This window comes from Piliocolobus tephrosceles, unplaced genomic scaffold (genome assembly GCF_002776525.5).
Source record: "Piliocolobus tephrosceles isolate RC106 unplaced genomic scaffold, ASM277652v3 unscaffolded_40, whole genome shotgun sequence".
NCBI classification, from domain to species: Eukaryota; Metazoa; Chordata; class Mammalia; order Primates; family Cercopithecidae; genus Piliocolobus; species Piliocolobus tephrosceles.
In genome coordinates this window covers 435212-454628 of record NW_022324309.1, presented here as the reverse complement: position 1 = coordinate 454628, position 19417 = coordinate 435212, and the positions used below count along the sequence as shown (strand labels likewise).

General features: G+C 35.9%; 1 protein-coding gene across 7 annotated transcripts in view; it reads right to left on the bottom strand.

Annotated features, from left to right (window-relative positions):
* Positions 1-19417, bottom strand: part of LOC113219499 (cadherin-like and PC-esterase domain-containing protein 1) — a 308433-nt gene that overhangs the window by 227365 nt on the left and 61651 nt on the right. For all 7 annotated transcript variants that reach the window (XM_026454317.1, XM_026454321.1, XM_026454323.1 and 4 more), the window contains exon 5: positions 7735-7810. In XM_026454317.1, the coding sequence (XP_026310102.1) occupies positions 7735-7810 (76 nt within the window). The remainder of the gene's footprint in view (positions 1-7734; positions 7811-19417) is intronic.

The window sequence follows — 19417 nt, the reverse complement described above, 5'->3', positions numbered from 1 at the left end:
AGTTGACATTAGACAACCTGGAAGAAGGGTTCGCATTACACAAGAGGGCTTTTGACTTCTTTTACAACATGAGCCCTTCTATGATACGGGCACTGAAGCTAAGGTAAACTGTAGAAGGACTGGTGTTATGTAGAAACATTTTTAGAGAAATGAAAAAGCAAAAAAGTCAGACAGAAATTGTGATATATTTTGTAAAGTTATACTGAGTGTGCCTGCCTCTGCCTCCTCTTCCCCCTCCTCCACCACCCCTGCCTATCCCTCCCCAAGGCAGCAGAACCAAACCCTCCTCTTTTTCCACCTCTTCAGTCTACTCAGCATGAAGATGATGAGGATGAAGACCTTCATGATGATCCACTTCCACTTAATAAATAGTGAATGTATTTTCTCTTCCTTATGGTTTTCTTAATAACATATTGTTTTCTCTAGTTTATTTTATTATAAAAATACAGTATATAATACATATAGCATACAAAGTATTTGTTAATTGACTGTTTATTTTATCAGTATGGCTTCAGTCATCAGTAGGCCATTAGTAGTTAAGTTTTGGGGGAATCGAAAGTTATGGGCACATCGTCAAGTTCATGGGGTGTCAGTGCTTCTAACGTTTTCACTGTTCAAGGGTCAACTGTGCAACAAAGCCACATTGTGACACTGCTACAATGGAGGCTTTTCAAGGTATAATAAGAACACAGAGGAAACATAGTGTAAATCTATCTTAGCAAATTAGGTAGACTTCACTCTGAAGATACTCTTGAGTCAATGTCTAAAAAAACAAGTTTAAATTTTTTGTATGAAATGTATACACAAAAACATTTCTAGTAATTATCTTTGGTTGGGATACTCATTTTCATATATATATAGATTTCATTTTAAAACCAATATGCTCAAATCAGAAGAAATGTGTCTGTGATGTGCCACGTGACTTCTCTTAAGCCTATGGTCAACTGACAAATTAATGCTCTATTTCCCACTGTCTGATTTGTCTATTTCAACTAACAATTGGAAAAAACTGTAGGGATACTTTCTTCTATAAACCACATCTCAACCATCAGTACATTCTACTGGCTCTTCTTTTAAAATACATCCCAATCGTGGAGGTGCAGGGTTCCTCTACCCACACTGAATTGAACAGAGCATTATGAACTACAATTTAGTTGCATCAGCCTTGGAATGCATGGAAATTTATCTTAGATCTTCTATACTATGAACGCTAGGAGTAGTTCTTAAAATTTTGGTATGAATTTTCCTAAGTATTTTAGAGGGTAATTGAGTGAGGTTAATTCAGTGGCCACTAGCCAATTTTCTTGGTGGTGGTGGTAGTTGAGCTGACAATTGCAGAATTAGTGTGATTTATTTTTTCTATTTTAGTAAGTGAGGAAGGCTTCCTAGGGGAAGAGAACAGCACACTGTGCAATTTACTACCATGTTTTTTGTGTGTAGGAAAAGAGACATCAGAATTTAGAATTGGTTGGTGGCTTAAGCACTAGTGTGAAAGAATGTTCCAGGTGTTTCTATCTCAGCTGACAGATTAAATGGTCCAGGCTTGGTAGCAAAGAAATTGTGATTTGAAAAATGACTGTTGGACTTGGGTAAAGTGACAGAATTAAGATTACCAAAAATGTCATCTGAGTTTCCAAGATTGGTGGTGTTGAAGGAATGAGGAAGCCCAAAAGAATGTGATTATAAAGTGGTGAGTAAGTTTGAGCTTCCAGAGACAAAGTTGTGGGTGATAAAATTATTGAGCAGGGCTACAGAGGTGGGAGGCTGAAGCTGAAAAGAAATGAGGTCCGCCCGTCTCGGCCTCCCAAAGTGCTGGGATTACAGGCTTGAGCCACCGCACACGGTGAAACCCCGTCTCTACTAAAAAATACAAAAAACTAGCTGGGCGAGGTGGCGGGCACCTGTAGCCCCAGCTACTCGGGAGGCTGAGGCAGGAGAATGGCATAAACCCCGGAGGCGGAGCTTGCAGTGAGCTGAGATCCGGCCACTGCACTCCAGCCTGGGTGACAGAGCCAGACTCCGTCTCAAAAAAAAAAAAAAAAAGAAAAAGAAATGAGGTCATGGATAAATTCAAAGAGCTATGAGATTAGGCTGATGAAATTAAAGGACCATCTTTACAGATGTTGAAACTGACAAGAATGATTGCAGATTTGAAATGGAGAGGAAGAAATTAACCCACGTGATAAGTTTCTTTTCAAATATGTTGGATGAGCCAGGCATGGTGGCCCACTCCTGTAGTCTCAGCCACTTGTGAGGTGGAGGCAGAAGGATCACTTGAACCCAGAAGTTTAAGGCCAACCTAGGCAATATAGTGAGCCCTCATCTCAAAAGAAATAATAGTAATAAAAAAGAGCTGAATGGTTCAAAAGTTGGTAGATGATAGTAAGAAAAAGTAGCAAAGACATGTTGAAAATCCCTGCTACTACCAGAGAGTAAAGTTTTAATTAAAACACCCAGCTTCATTGTCATCCTTGGCTAGCAAAATTTCTGTTTTGTGAGGGAAAATGGAAGCTAGAATTACCAAGGGCTACGGGAATGTGTGAGGGAAAGGTGTATAGGAAAGCATGTGAATGAGGAAGTGGGAGAAGAAGGACTAGAGCACTGGATGGGATCTGAATCCTAATGGTTACTGAATTTTACAAGGATAAGAAACATGAGAAAATTTGTCCGGAGGTTTCCAACCTTGCTGAGAGAGATGTGTCAGTGAGGCCACTTGCTCCTGTCTTATACTTTCCTGTATCTTCAACTCTTCTCTTCTTGGAGACCAAATGGCTTTTGCTAAATAAAGTCTCTACATTTGATGGCAGACCAAATACTGAAAAGGTATACGTTATCTGGCCTCTAAAGCTTCTGAATTTGTTAGGAAATTTGTTATGTCACATGCCAAGGCCTTGTGAGCATTTGGGCTTATCGTTCCTATTCTAGATAAAATCTGTCCCTAGATTATGTCAGAACATCAAAGAGTTGATGACCTGGGCTGTACTGTTTCAGTCCCTAAACAGACTTATGTGAGCAGACCTAATAAACTTCATTCAGTTATTGATGAAATGGTGGGAGGAAGACCAATCTGGCTAGAGTCTGGATAATAGAATGGACTGGATTATTTAGGAGCACGAAAGGAAGTGAGAAGAATGTGAGAGACTGCTGATTTGGACTAGGCTGGTCATGGTAGAAGAAAGAGTGGATGAATTCGGTAAGCTTTGGGGATGGATGGCTTACTGATGAATTAAATGGGAATTTGAATGTACTTCCAGAAATCCTACCAATTAGAAATTCATTGGGTTTGCAAGCTTCTTTTATAAAAATGCAAATACATCTAAGAGGCTTATAACTGGGGTGAGGGTATAATTTAGTCTGAATTAGTTCCATCCGCTTACTTTCTGCTATTACCTAGTTGAAGTCAGTCATACTAAAGAGATGAGAATTTTGATTGGGGATGGAATGTTTTACATAAGGAATATAATCATGTTTGGTACAGAGGCGAGATTCTTTGGAATGACAGAAGCATTAAGGAGCCCACAGAATCCACAGAGAGAGATATCAGGATTTGAGAACACAGAGAACACGCAAACTTTAACCTTCTCTGAAAGTTTGCTAGAATATTAGACCTGGGATATTAAGAGCAATCATCAGTGCCACCTAAAATAAATAACTATTATTGGTCAATGTTTAAAAATTATTTTAATTGTATTATTTTGAAGACATTAAAATTATTTTAATTGTATTTGGTAGTAAATACTACCTATAATTTTTAAAGCTCCACTGTTTTTGATACAACAAAAGGTGTTATCTTTTACCTATTATTTTCCTTTTTCTTTATGTACTCACATGCTACTTATTTTTAATGAGGACACAAATCCTAAAATGTTCAAAATGCTATCTTTGAATACAACTCCCAGTATATTTCAAGCTTCACATGAAGGTCAGCACTCAGAGCTAAGATAAAACTACTGGAAAGAATGAGTTACGGCCAAAAACTGGGCACACTTTTAACCAGGATTTTTTGGATGGCGATGCTGTACTAAAAAGAACAAAAACAACAACTCACAACCCAAGCAAAACAGTTCTCTTATGTTTTGTTTTATATTTGTCTTCCAACTATGGTGAAAAATTCCCTTTTATCAAAATGAGCGAACTTAATAAAAAGCAATAAAAAACATTAGCAACAAATTTGGGCCAACTAAAAACTATGAAACTTTTTTTTCAAAGGGCAAAGCATTAAATGGCAAGATAAAAATAAATCTTTGTGCTAGCCAGTAAAAATTTCATGGGTGTGTGCCCTTCAATGTGAGTCACAAGTCTAATGTCAGGTACACTGTGGCTATGGAATGGAACAGACTGTGTTAGCCTTACGTACTATCTCCAACCACTCCTCCTCCTGCCTCACTTGCGTGGGTTCCAGCCACATTTACCAGCATGATCATCTCTCCTTTCTTAGCATTCCTGTCTGTACCTACCACTGATGATAAAGTCTGTGGCAAGTCTATATGGGGAAAAGGTACAGCAGAATTATGGGATTTCAGCATTACTGATCATTGCCAAACTTTGTATTTTTAGAGATAAGAAAACTGCAGTACAAGTAAGTTTTAAATCTTGCTCAGAATTATACAATGACGAAGACTCAGTGCTAGGACTTGTTAGATATTCCTCTCTGAAATTGTTGGAGACACTGCTATATCTATCTTTCATATTTCTGCACATTTTGCAAACAGAGGCACTGACCACATTTGTTCTGAACTAGCTTTTCAAAGATATTTATATAGTGGAAAGCCTTGAAAAATAGAGATGGTGCCTCACTCCAGAGCAAAGGAACATTTATTTTTTTGTCCAGTATAATAAATATAATGTCCCCCTCTGGGGCAAAGGGTAGGCATACTCACTGCACATTAGTAAAGATTCAAACTTCCTAAGCTCTGGGTTCCTCTCTTGAAATGCAAACCACTAAGTATAGTTGATTGGTTCTAGGAGAGCAACCCACCCCTCTGCCCCCCGGTCATGGAGACTAAAATCCTTGGGTGCTCAAGTTCCTGATATAAAATGATGTCATACTTGCATATAATCTATGCAATCCTCCTGTATATTTTAAGTCATCTTTCGATTACTTATAATACCTAACACAATGCCTTCACATCGCTTCATTCCCGTGGATTCAATGTAATACTCAGCATGCAGCAAATTCAAGTTTTGCTTTTTGGAACTTCGTGAGATTATTTTTCCTAATACTTCTATCCATGGTTGATTGAAACCAGAGATGTGGAACTCACAGATACAGAGGGCCTACATGCTTCAGTGAACTGGTACATGTGCTGATAGTTGGCTTACCTTTATTGCTGTAAATAAAAAAGTCGTTGGTCTCTGACCTAGGCATCTCATGTCTTCTACCAATACCCATGAAATTGTGGCAGGTTGACCTGTGAGCTTGTGAGAGGGGTTAAGATCTCAAACCCTTCACAGTTTTTGACCGAAAGATAAAATCTTAGTGATAATTTGTCATGTAAAGGGAGAAAACATTAAGTATTCCAGGGCCTTTTGCCTCTAGATTTTTGCCTGCTTGACTTTTCAAATCTAGGGTAATCCAGTTACCATTATTTGGACATTATGTGTAAGGAATAATAAATAATATGCTTTATTCTTCAAATTAAGTTATACATACACACATATACAATCTATCTGACTTTTAAATTAAACCTATGAAATGGGTCTTCTTAACCCCACTTTGTGGATTAAAAAAACAAAAAACAAAAAACCCCTGAAGTCACACAGCGAATAGGTGGCAGAGCTAAAAATCTTTGGTTTCAAAATTTGTATTTTGTCAACCTCCAAATGATACACAGCTTAAAATTATACAAAACATTTTAGCTTTAAATATAATATCTACATTATGTAATATTATGTTTAGTTTTACTATCATACCTTTATAATCATACCATATATTTAGATACTGACATGTTGCTACCTAATCTGTATTCAATATTAAATATTCAGCATTCACGACAAATAAAATTTTAATTTTGTGAATATTGAATTTATTATATATGATATATTTATACCAACAGTCCACAACAAAAGCTACTATTTATAAAACTTAGATCAGAAAATAATGCTGCAGACATTTCTTTAAAGCTACACATCTAAGAAAATTATCTTCATCTAGAGAAAGATAACATGATGGTAGAAATAATTCCACTTAAAAAACTGCATTCTGTGAAACTATCTTGTTAGTCACAGAGATAAATACAAAATTAATGCACTAGACAGAGTGTAGAAAGAACTACAAATGCTAGAACTTATAGATGTTTTTGAGAATAAAAAATGTTTGAAGAAAAGAAGACAGAAAATACTTCTTAGTTTTATGGGCGTAAAACGTAAAATGTAAATTTATATAGAATTGTTTGGTGGAACTTTTTTAAAAACTGGTAATCTATTTCTGACCACAAACAGCTTTTCATTTCTATGATTGTATTGTGTTAAGTACAAAGCCAAAGAAACTTAATGTTCTGAATCAACCATTCTGAAATGTAAATAGCAACAAAGAAAAACACACTTTTAAATCTGTAGGTCTGGTCAAAATGTAAAAATAACTTCTTCAGATTGCCTTTTCTAAAGAATTTCTGGATATTTTAATACTGCATTAATGAGAATAATTATTTTATTTGCTTCTCCCCAAAATATTACTTTTTTTATATGATTAAAAAACTCTCCAGCTAGAACTTACAAAAGCAAAAAAAACACTCAGCTTATGTAGTCCGTTATAATTGTCATATAAAACAATAACTACAGAACCAAATTTACATGGCTCTTTAGTTTAGATGTGTATCTTAAATTGAAAGTTGAATTGAGATTTATTATTTTATTTTAATTCTCAGTAAATATCAGTCAATGACTGTAACCTTCACAGTGGAACATGCCAGTGTGGTTTATGTTTGGAGTGGGAGCAGAAACCCCAATGGGAAAGCTGATGGATTAAGATCGATTATTTGTTTCCTGATGCAACTAGGAGACAAATTAACGCAAAACAAAATTAAAGCTATGCAGATCTAAGTTTTAATTACGTAGTAAAGAACTTTCTGGGAGCATAAACTATTAAACATTAAATGTATTTAAAACAAGAAATTCGAGGAATCCTTTCACCGATGGCTTTTAAAGTAGGCTATCATTTTTTCTATGAGGGCCTATTTCATCTATGAGGGTTCATATACCTTCTGACGCTTTTTCCACTCTGGGAACCCATGAGGAAATTGAAGATGGTAATTTTTGTCCCAACTTCCTAACATAGTTAAAATGCAGAATTTATTCATTCAGTGTCCTGTATTTAACACACAAATTGAGAGGATTCTAGAAAAGAGAAAATTTTGGGGGGATCAGAATAATTTAATCATAAAGAAACATATACTTTGATAAAAACCCCAAGTGTTACATAACTAAGAACTACCGTAATTATTACTTTAAAAATGAAGCAGCAATTATTTTAAAAGCAAACAGAAACGAAAATAAGAAATATATTCATCTGGCAAATCAGAAGGCAAAACTAAACGAATACCAACGTTATGGTTGTTATTCCTCACTTTAGGTCTTTTCACTGGCAAAGTGTTGTGAACTGTGGCAGATCTGTGATTGTGGAATTGATAGACAAAGGAGCAAAAGATGCTAACCTGAGACCGTGTTAGCTGCTGTCTGCTAAGGAAGCCTGCATGTCTCACATGTTTATGCCCAAGGAAGCAAACAAAAGATTACCTGGGAATCTTCTAACTATTTGACATAATCCTTCCTTTCTGCAAAGTGGCTGCTGTATTTCTGGTAATACGTTTGCCTAAAAGGAATGAAAAAGATTCTAGTGAGTGAGGCATTCATCAATGCTAAAGCAAAACCAAGTAAACACAAAAAAAAACCCAGAAAGTGTAGATGGGATGCATTGTCTAAACCACCCACACCCCCACCTTCAAATCTCTGCAAGTCAACATGCAAATCCAGAATAATGAAGTAGCTTATTTGATAACATAAAACTAAAACTTGCCCCTGGGAAGCTTCAAAAGTGGTCCTTGGGACCACTTTTTGAAATTTGAAGCCATGATGTTTGCTAAATATAAAAGGAAATACTTGAGGCAAATATAGTAACACAAATAACTTGATATTTAGTGGTAATTCAGTGTTAAACCTGTTCCAAAATTTCATAAACATTCTTCACTTTATAATGAAGGGCATTATTATTTCTAAATATACAACCCAGTCACCCACAAAACTTCACTTCATCCAAAACTTTTTTTTAGACAGCTTTGTAGATATTATCATAAATTCAAACATATGGAATTTGAAAAGATTTTAAGAGAAAAGATACAGATAACTTTAATACTTCCCTTCTCTTGTGAATTTACAGATTGATTAACTAACATCATCCACTTAATCCTCAAACTAATACCCAATATGAGAAAATTTTGTTAAAGCCAACAGAAAGAGACCTGTATAAATTAGCTTGAAAATCGGATTTGTTTTTGAGACATTATTGATTACTTTCAAATTAACACACTCTAACCTAATAAAGAATTGCAGTTTCTCTACTATGTCTTGTTGGCATGACTTGATAGAAAGAACCCAGCTGCAGTTGGAGAAGAGGCAACTGGAAACAGGGGTGTTAGCTCGCTTCGGGCACTTAAGAGAATCATAATTTGCTCTCTTTTTTTTTTCAGTTTCTTCATTTGCAAAATAAAGCATTTAGAGCTTATAGTCTCTAAGTTCCACTTCTGCTCTAAGATTTTTACCAAATCAATAAGATACAGTTCTAAAAACTGATTCATTTAAAGTGCTTGGGAACAGTGCATCGATGAAATCTTCCCCAGTCCTTGCTACTTTATTAATCCTGTTCATGTGTTCAGCAAATTTTCCTTTAATAGCTGTAAAAAAGATAAACTTCAGCCCGATCCTGTATGAATGAAGCCAAGCTTCATCAGAATCCATTCTTGTGATTCTGCACCAGTGGCATTCCTAAACACTACATTGTAAAAGTCCACAAGGACACCAAAGTGTGTATTAGTCCTTTTTCATGCTGCTGCTGAAGACATACCCGAGACTGGGTAATTTATAAAGAATAAGAGGTTTAATGGACTCACAGTTCCACGTGGCTGAGGAGGCCTCATAATTACGGCAGAAAGTGAAAGGCATATCTTACATAGTGGCAGACGAGAAAATGAGAACCAAGTGAAAGGGGAAATCCCTTATAAAACCATCAGATCTCGTGAGACTTATTCACTACCACGAGAATAGGATGGGGGAAACCGCCCCCATGATTCAATTATCTCCCACTGAGTCCCTCCCACAACACGTGGGAATTATGGGAGCTATAATTGAAGATGAGATTTGGGTGGGGACACAGCCAAACCATATCAAAGTGGACGTCACTTACATTCATTTGCACTAAGAATTGAGAAAAGGCTGTGGTACAGTACACTTTCGATCTTAAGGCTGTCTCGATTTCTCAAATCCAAAAGTGAGAAATCTCAGGAACTAAATGTAGAAGAAGAAGGGCTTTCATAGAACGCTGAATTCTTCAATTCAGAATTTAACAAGGGCTGGAGGGAACAAACAGCACTGCAAAAGTGTAGAGAACCCATAATAGACTAATAAAAAGGACTAATACACACTTTGGTGTCCTTGTGAACTTTTACAATGTAGTGTTGTAATAGAGATGATTTTTTTGTTTGTTTTTTAAGTTCAATAGTATCTTTCTAAATTAGTCTGTGAAAAGCTTCAAAAATCAATGAAATCGAACCATTTTCCCTAAATAGGGCAAAATCACACAGTTGCTGGTGAATTAATAGAATCCTTAACAATATGATTCAGAAAGAGAATCAGCATTGGGTAAGTAGCATTAAAGGTTATGGACTGACTCAGATCCATTGCTAACCTTCTCTTAACCAACAAAGCACTTCAAAAACAGAGCAAGCTAAGGGAAACAATTGTTCTATCCTTCTGCCTTCTCTTTTCCTATCCCCCACACAATGATTTCTCCCTGTGTTCCTTCCTCCAAAGCACATCTTTAGAATTGATAGTGTGGCTGATTACATAAACGTAGCGACATCTGACACCAGAAACATCACCTCTATTCTACTCTGGAACTGAGCACCAAACTAGCAGTTAAACTGAGTAAAATAACAGCACAAAGAAGTAAAAACATTCAAGGGTCATGTGTCATACAGTTGTGGGAATTCAACTATATTACACAGATGATAACTTTTTAATTGTTAAACCTAGTAATTGTTAAACCTAGGATATAGTATACTCTTCTATATCCTAGTGCTTTGTATTTTTACTTTTATATGTATCATAAAATGTATAAGATTTGCATCATTATTAAGTGGAATATCATCAAAGGAGTTTTAATTTGTCTTAACTGACTTTTATATGATGAGCTTCTCCAGCCTAACATTGCAATTATTATTTTTTAATGGACTTTATTTCTTAGAGCTGTTTTGGGTTCACAGCAAAATTAAGCAGAAGACACAGAGATTTCCCATATACTCCCTGCCCCGCATGCACAGCCTCCTCCATCATTAACATCCCCCATCAGAGTGGGTCGTGTGTTACACTTGATGAACCTACATTGATACATCATTATCATCTGAATTATCATTTTTAATATACACAGATCTTGTATTAGGTTTGAATGCCTTATATATGATATGCATCTATGTGTATATGTGTATATTTATAAACAGACTTATTTTTCTTTATTTAGCACAAATCCTTTCATATCTTTAAAAGAATTACAATGCACAGATGAAATGATAATATTTAAACCCTAGGATATTTCTGTGAGATCAAGTTTTGAAAAAGGGAATATGCATTATAAAAGATTTGTATCCCAACGTACCTTTCACAGTCCTAATCTGTGATAATATGCATCTAAATTGTTTCTATTACATATTGCCGAAGCAAAAGTAAAAAATTCTTTTGAGACAGTCTATTAATAAGAACAAAAATATATATTAATTATAACAATTTATGGAGTGCTTATAAATTAAAAAATTAAAACTACAATAATATTATTATTTTATTAGGGACAGTGGACACCTGAATTTGAACTAGTTATAAAATGTAAGAAAACACTGGAGGGGGAAGGAATTGACTCTTTTATTGTTCCTGAACATTAAGAGTGACACACACATCATGTTGCATTTTAGAGAAATGCTCTTTTTCCTCATATCTGTAGAAATGTTCATGCCTTTACTTGAAAAGAAATTAGAACTTCTCCCAAAGCTGTTCATTATCATCCACAATGAAAAGAATTAATGACAAGAAATTAGGAGAACCAGCTAATCAAAGGAAAAATGTGTTTTCTCCCCATGTCTCAAGTGCAATTATCATTCCATCAAATTCACCTGAAAATTCCCTGGGCTGCTTTAAAATAAGAGCCATTTGGTAGTTCTCAGTACTCCAAGTACTAAGAACAGCATCCTAGCTTTAGGGACTGCTAATCCTACAACAATTTAGAGCTAGAAATCAATCTCTCTGCTTTTGAAACACTAGCACCTGTCTACCTGAGGTGAGATACAGCCCCAGTTACTAAACTTAGTGTTACCCCAAATAATGGACCTCACTTCACTTTTATCATCACACAGACTAATAGTTTTAAATTCATGTTACTATTCTGCTGACTGGGGAGACACCTAGCAGTTTATTTTCAATAACGGATCTTATGACCATTTTCATTAAGCTCTAAAATTCCAAAACTCTAATGTGATGAGTAATCTTAATTTGAGCCAGTGTCCTCTGTTTGTTCATTATAAGGTTATCGACAATTCTACAACATCTCCAACAAATATGAACCAACTTCTGTTTTGAATATCTGTGTTGTTTTCATAATAAAGTCATGGTTCATAAAACTTCAAATTATTCCTGCTATAGAGTGACAGTTATCTACATGTATCATTTAGAATTTGTGATTCCTTAAGAATACTCATTAGGTTAGGCTCTAAGTGCTTTGCCTAAATATTTACATCAAAAGGTGCTATTGATATGATTAAGAAAACATAAAATTGAAATGAAACTACCTGAGTTTGCATCTTGGTTGTTCTATTAGCTAGGAGGTCTTAGACAAGTTTTATAACCTCTCTGTGCCTCAGTATCCTAATTTGTAAAGAATGGACATAAATAAACATGTAAGCACTTAGGATGGTGCCTGGCAAATAGTAAGGAGATGTAAGTGTGAGCTATTATTATTTGTCATTTATACCTTTAAAATGTCTTCAGGATCTAGCCACAGCTCACCACCCCATTGCTACTCTGCTAGCCCACATCACTCTCCTCTCGCACCTACATTATTACAATAATTAGTCTCCCTGTTTTGGTCTTTGCTTGCTGGATAGCTTATTTCAACAAAACAATCAAGGCAATCCTGTAAAAATGTCAATGGACTCATGTCATCTGTCATCTGCGTGCTCAGAGTCATCCAATTACTCTCCAATTACCAAGAGTAAAAGCCCGCAGTCCTTGTGACAGTTCCAGTGGCCCCATGGCTGAGCTTCCCCAGCTCCAGGTACCTCTCTGCCCTCACTTCCTACTACATTCACTCTACTTCAGTCACTTGGAACTCCTTACATTCCTCAAACAGCCAAGACTTTCTCCCTTTACTGTAGGCCTATTCCTCTCCTCTGAGTCTCGGTGGATTTACCCCAGACACTGGAATGGGGGGCGCCCTGTCTTCCAGGCCTTACTCAAATGTCACTTTCGTGGTGATCTTAAACTCAATCCCCCAATATTTTGTCTCCTTGCTTTATTTTTCTCCTTAGTGCTTTTTACCATCTATCATATTAGCGATTATTTTCCCCGTCTACCCATAAATGTCTAAGCTTCCCAAGAATATATATTTTTGTCTGTATTCTTAATTGCTATCTTCCCAGCACCTAAAATAGAGCTAAATAAATATGTTTAATAAATAATTGTAGAAACAGTGAAGGGATAGATGAATAAATAAATGTATGAATAAATGAATGAATGAATGAGTCAATAAAACCAAGAGTAAACTTACTGAGACATTCTGCAAGTCAAGTTTCTCAGGCCTTTTGTGGCCTTCATCTTGATAAATGGTATTTGTCTAAATTTAGTGTAAAGCCATTATCCTAAGTGAATTAAGGCAGAAAGAGAAAATCAAATACCACATGTTCTCACTTATAAGTAGGAGCTAAACACTGGGTACTCATGGACATAAAGATCACAGTGAGAGAAATTGGGGACTTGCAGAGGAGAAGTGAGGGGCAAGGGTTGAAAAGCTAATTATTGGGTACTATGCTCAGTACTTGGGTGACAGGATCAATCGTACCCCAAACCTCAGCATCACACAATATACCCATGTAACAAAACTACACCTGTACTCCTGAATCTAAAATAAAAGTTGAAATTATTTTTAAAAATAGACGCTGTCTGCGGTGGTTCACTCCTGTAATACTATCACTTTGGGAGGCTGAGGTGTGAGGATCATGAGGTCAGGAGTTCAAGAACAGCCTGACTAACATGGTGAAACCTCATCTCTACTAAAAATACAAAAAAATTAGCTGGGTGTGGTGGCATGCACCTGTAATTCCAGCTTCTCAGGAGGCTGAAGCAGGAGAATCGCTTGAACCCCGGAGGTGGAGGTTGCAGTGAGCCGAGATTGCACCATTGCACTCCAGCCTAGGCGACAGAGCGAGACTCCATCGCAAAAACAAACAAACAAAATGGAGAGCATGTGTTGTATATTTCAAGTAGCAAGAAGAGAGAACTTGAAATGTTTTCATCACATAGAAATAATAAATACTCAAGGTTTTGAGTAGCCTACAAACTCGGACTTGATTATTGCACACATTATGCATGAAACAAAATATCACATGTACCTCATAAATATGTACAAATATGATGTATGAATTTTTTAAAAGTGAAGCTGGTATAAAGAAAATTAGAGAGCAAATCAGGAGGTTTAACCCATGATGAATAGAAGTTCCAGAAAGTAAAAAGAGGAAAGGGAATGGAGAAATGATTAAAGAAATAATATGAGAACATATCCCAGAGGAGACTTGAAAACTTATAAGGGTGAATGTTACTGACACTTTCATTGTCACTCTTTTAGCTAAAGTTTTACAAGAATTAGAAGAACACAGTAAAGAGTAAAAAGGGGATGTGGAGAGAGAATGGAAAAGATACTGAGTGTGGGATAAAGGTTTTAGGACTGTCTGCTAAAGCAGTGATTCACAACTTGCATACTTAAATGAATAGAAAATAATGGTATTGCCTCATCCAACTGCCAAATCAATTCAACTATGAATGTTTGTTGCTTTTTTCTTTTTTTATAAGAATTAGCAAGGTAAACTTATTTTAAGTAGGGGATTGCCCTTCCTTAAAACAGTATTTTTCCTGATGGTAGAATTAACATATATGTATGATAGAATATTTAGTTACATGTAAAGAGGAAAACAATAATCACTCATAATTTTTCCAACCAGAAATAAATACCATTCCTAACATTTTAGTTACTGAGTATTTTTCTACATATATTTAGAAACACAATTTGGATTTGGAACATATAAACTGTTTTCTGATTTGCTTACTTTACTCATATTATGAGCATTTCCATTTGATTAATCATGTATTAATGAGTTTCATGAGCGTTATTTATTTTTCAGAAATACTTATTTTGGTTCCAATTTTTTACTATAATAAGTAACACTATTAGCATAATCATTGTTCAATCCTCTGACCAGAAAGAATAATATGTAAATTCCGAGAAATAGAATTATTAGATAAAACACATTTAAAATTTTGATTTTTTTTGTTTCTATTTTTGGTTACTTCTTTTTTGAAATATCCAGGAAACAAGTGTACTTCTATTTATTTCTGAGAGAAATTGTATTTTCTAACAGTTTCCAAAACATCTCTATAAAACAATTGTCTTTAAATAAATGTGCTTTATAGGCTTTGCTGCTCAAGTCACTCATTAAAACAAAGTGTTGACTATGGACCTTGTGATCAACAAATAATAGAGTGAATTTTTACTAGCAACAACAGAAAAAACTGAACTATATGAATGTATAATTATATTTTATATGTATAATCATATACATAATTATTTATTATATATATGTTACACATATAATTATATTTTATGTCACATCTGTAATTTGTGTTATTGTTTGTGTAATATACTCACATTTAGTGTAATTAACTATTGTGATAGCTATGTAAATATTGCTTCACAATCAGATAAAAGCATGAAATAAACGATATGCTTACAGAAAGATTAAAAAATTAATTTACTGTAAAGGTAACCCTGAAGGCAGAAAATTTTTCATGTGTGACTTTCTCTATTTTTTAAATAAAAGGAACTGCAATTTGCCATATTTATAAAAACTTTGGGCAGCTTCTTTTTAAATTTTTAAATTTTTAAATTTAAAACAGTTTTTAAAGTTTCTTAAAGTTAAACATATATTTACCATATGAATCACCCTTAAGAGAGAAAAAGTTATATTCATACAGAAACCTGTATGCAAATGTTTATGGCAAGTGTTATTCATTATGGCCATAAACTGGAACAAATCCAGATGTCTTTTAACTTGTGAATGAACAAACAGACTGTGGTACAACCATAAAATGGAATCTTATTCAGCAATAAGAAGGAATAAACTAATTGACACAACAGGGATGAATCTTGAATGAGTTTGCTAAGGTGAAATAAGCCAGACCTCAAATGCTCCAAATTATATGACTCTACTCATATGACCTTCTATTTAAAACAAACAACAACAACAACAACAAAATAGGGACAGAAAATAAGTTGATGGTGACTGTTAAGGGTAGGGATCACAGGAGGGGATGACTTCAAAGGTGCAGAACAAGTGAATTTTGGAGATAATGGGACCATTCTGCCATGACTGAGGGGTGAGGATGCATACATAACTCTACGCATTTGTCAAAACCCATGGAGCTATAAACCACAAATAATGAATTTTACTACATGCAAATTAAAAAAAAAAAAACTCAACCCTGATTTGCAGTGGGGGTCTCCACTGAAAATTCGAGGTTGGGGACTCGAATAATATATAAATCGCAGCGAATTATCCTAACTGTGTTACTGAGTGGCATAGCCACAGCAAAGGGAGCAAGGAAAAAAGATATGCCCTACCTCCAGAAAATAATATTTTGACTAAATATTATTAGGCAAAAAGACCACACACAACACATTCACTTTTATTAGTAAATTTGTTTCTCACAGGGGTATAGGTTAAGAATTCTGAAACTAATGTATGTGTATGCTAGGGTTAAACAAGTAGGGAAACATGATGTAAATGAGATCCAATTTTCTCACCATCTGAGAAAGAAGTTACAGATGAGGACAGCATAAGGCTATAATAAACCTTGTGGTGTTGGATAGCAAACAGGGGTATGGTAAGAATCAGCTTTTTAATATGTACATATAGAGACAGACACAGAAATAAATACAAGTGTACATTTGCATGGATTAGTACACATACAGACATTTCCAAGCTCTCTCTGCTGAAAGAACCCAAACTCAATGACACCCTAGGAGCAATGGGCACACCTAGTACCCAGATCTTTGTTTTTAAATATCATTCTGCAATAACAGGAATGGGGCTCCTGGATAAATGGTTAATTCCAGCCTGGCACAGGAAAAATGCAAGATGAATTTGGAGTATCTCATGGTGGTAAACAGTAAGGAAGTGTCCAGGAAAAGAACACATGACATGTCAAAAGAGCCAGGAGCCAACATGAATAATCTCTCAATGACCAAAGCTGGAACAATTTGATTGTAAAAAATTAATAACAATAGAACTGATTTGTAACCCATAGAATACAACACATATCCATTAGTCCATTATGTCAGTCCATACTGACATAAATAAATTATTGAATAAATAAATGCAGGAGAAAGACTAGCTCTTCCTTACAGAGGAATTCCAATTAATAATTACAAAAGTAATAAGAGAAATAGAAAATCACCATTAGAACACCAGAATAAAAATTGTTGTGAGCAAGATCCAGCTCTGGATCCTAAAATTCATAGGCAGAATTTGAAGAAAAACAGGATCTTTGTACAGTCTCAAAGTATTATCTCCCAAGATGTTTATTAATTATGTGGGGAAAAAATCCAACAAACACCACCTTAGCCAAGTGATCAAGGTGAACATCACCAGTAACAAGAGACAAGGACATCATATGCCCCTTGATATTTTACACTGAGAAGAGTAGACTGCTTCCATGAAATTCTTGCCAAAGATTCATAACCTTATGAAGAAGTCATCAGACCAATCCAAATTGAGGATCATTCTACAAAACACCTGACCAGTACTCTTCAAATATGTCAAGGTCATGAAAGAAAAAAACATTGCATCAGATTGAAGGAGAGTAAGGGGATATGAAAACTCAATGCAATGAGGGGTACTAGATAGGTTCTTAGAGCAGAAAAGGGGCAAACTTTTGTTTTTTTTAAAAAACGATGCAATCTGAATAACATTTATAATTGAGTTAACAGTTTGTATCCATACTAATTTCTTAGTTTTGATGAAAGTATCATGTTTATGTGAGATTTAACATTAAAGTAAGCTCAGTGAAAGGTATTTGGAAAAATCTGTGTACTATCTTTGCAATTTTTCTGTAAGTCTAAAATTATGTCAAAATTAAAAATTAAGGCCAGGCACAGTGACTCATGTCTGTAATCCCAGCACTTTGGGAGGTCAAGGTGGGCAGATCACTTGAGGCCAGGAGTTCAAGACCAGCCTGGCCAACATGGCAAAACCCAGTCTCTACTAAAAATAAAAAAAAAATTAGGTGTGGCGGTGCATGCCTGTAATCCCAGCTACTTGGGAAGCTGAGCGTGAGAATCACTTGAACCCAGGAGGCCGCAGTTGCAGTGAGCCAAGCTCGTGCCACTGCACTCCAGCCTGAGAGACAGGGTGAGACTCTGTCTCCAAAAAACAATTAAAAAATAAATTTAAAAGGAGAATCCCAGCATAACTGACATTATACTTTATAATTTCCTTCTCTACCTATTTCACCCATAACCCCCTTCTCGCCTTCTCCATTGCCATCGCTGGCTGATCTGCTCTGCTCTCTTCTCTTCACATATTCCACTCATCTCCAGTGACTCACACAAACCTAAAACCAGCAAGTGTCTTGGAGACTGTCCAGTGTCTAATGCCTTCTTATTGCAGGAAAAGATGCTGAAGGCTACAGAGATTAAATAACGTGACCAAAATCTTTCAGCTAGTGAGTGATGGTGCAAGAGTTGACCACAAAAGCCTGAGGAGAGGGGACAGAAGAGTCACGGGAAGAGTTTTTATGTGTGACTTTGTGTTGTCCAGGTGCCAACCATATGTTTTGGGGCTCAGGAAACAAAGTGAAGAACTGAGTTAAATAGAATAATATTCCCCCTAATGTATACTGAACAAAGTCTAGTTTCAATTCATATAGGACTGATGAATGCACGGACTTTGGGTGTCTCAAAATTTTACAGCTGTGGGGAGAGATTTTGCACCCCAGGCTGGGAACATAACTATCACAGGAGCCATGATTGACAGCGAAAGTAGCATGGAGTGTTCCTCAATATCTTTGGTGTAATGGTCTGAAACAGCATACCAAAAACACTGTTTCTAAGTACATGGAAGACACCTGCTAGGGAAATAGACGGGAAAGCTTTTTTTTATTTTCTTTCATAATTGAGATTTTACTGGTTGAGGATCAGTACAGACATTTAAATTTGTGCACAAGTCTTAACATACATACCAAAAATCTAAAAAGCCATGTATTGTAATTCTTTTTTAAAGTTATTCTAGCGACTTTCCCCTTTAAAATTTGGAAGCAAATTTTCCTTAAGAGGCTATCACTATCTTCACATGCTAATAAGCTGTTACATACATCTCACCAATTCACAACTGAATAGCATGTACGCTACATATTCAAATTTTTAATCTTTCACAGCACAGTAACAAAGTTATTAGGAAAACAGGACTGCCACAATCAAAGATCTTACAGCATGCACACAATTCCGACAGGGACAGCCGTGATCAAGGAGTGGTTTTCTTTAGGAAACAATTCTACTAAAAAACAACAAGGAGGCTGGGCGCGGTGGCTCACGCCTGTAATCCCAGCACTTTGGGAGGCCGAGGTGGGCGGATCACGAGGTCAGGAGATGGAGACCATCCTGGCTTACACAGTGAAACCCCATCTCTACTAAAAATACAAAAAAATGAGCCGGGCGTAGCGGCGGGCGCCTGTAGTCCCAGCTACTCCGGAGGCTGAGGCAGGAGAATGGCCTGAACCCGGGATGCGGAGCTTGCAGTGAGCCGAGATCGCGCCACTGCACTCCAGCCTGGGGGCAGAGCGAGACTCCAGTCTCAAAAAAAAAAAAAAAAAAAAAAAAAAAAAAAAAAAAAAAAAA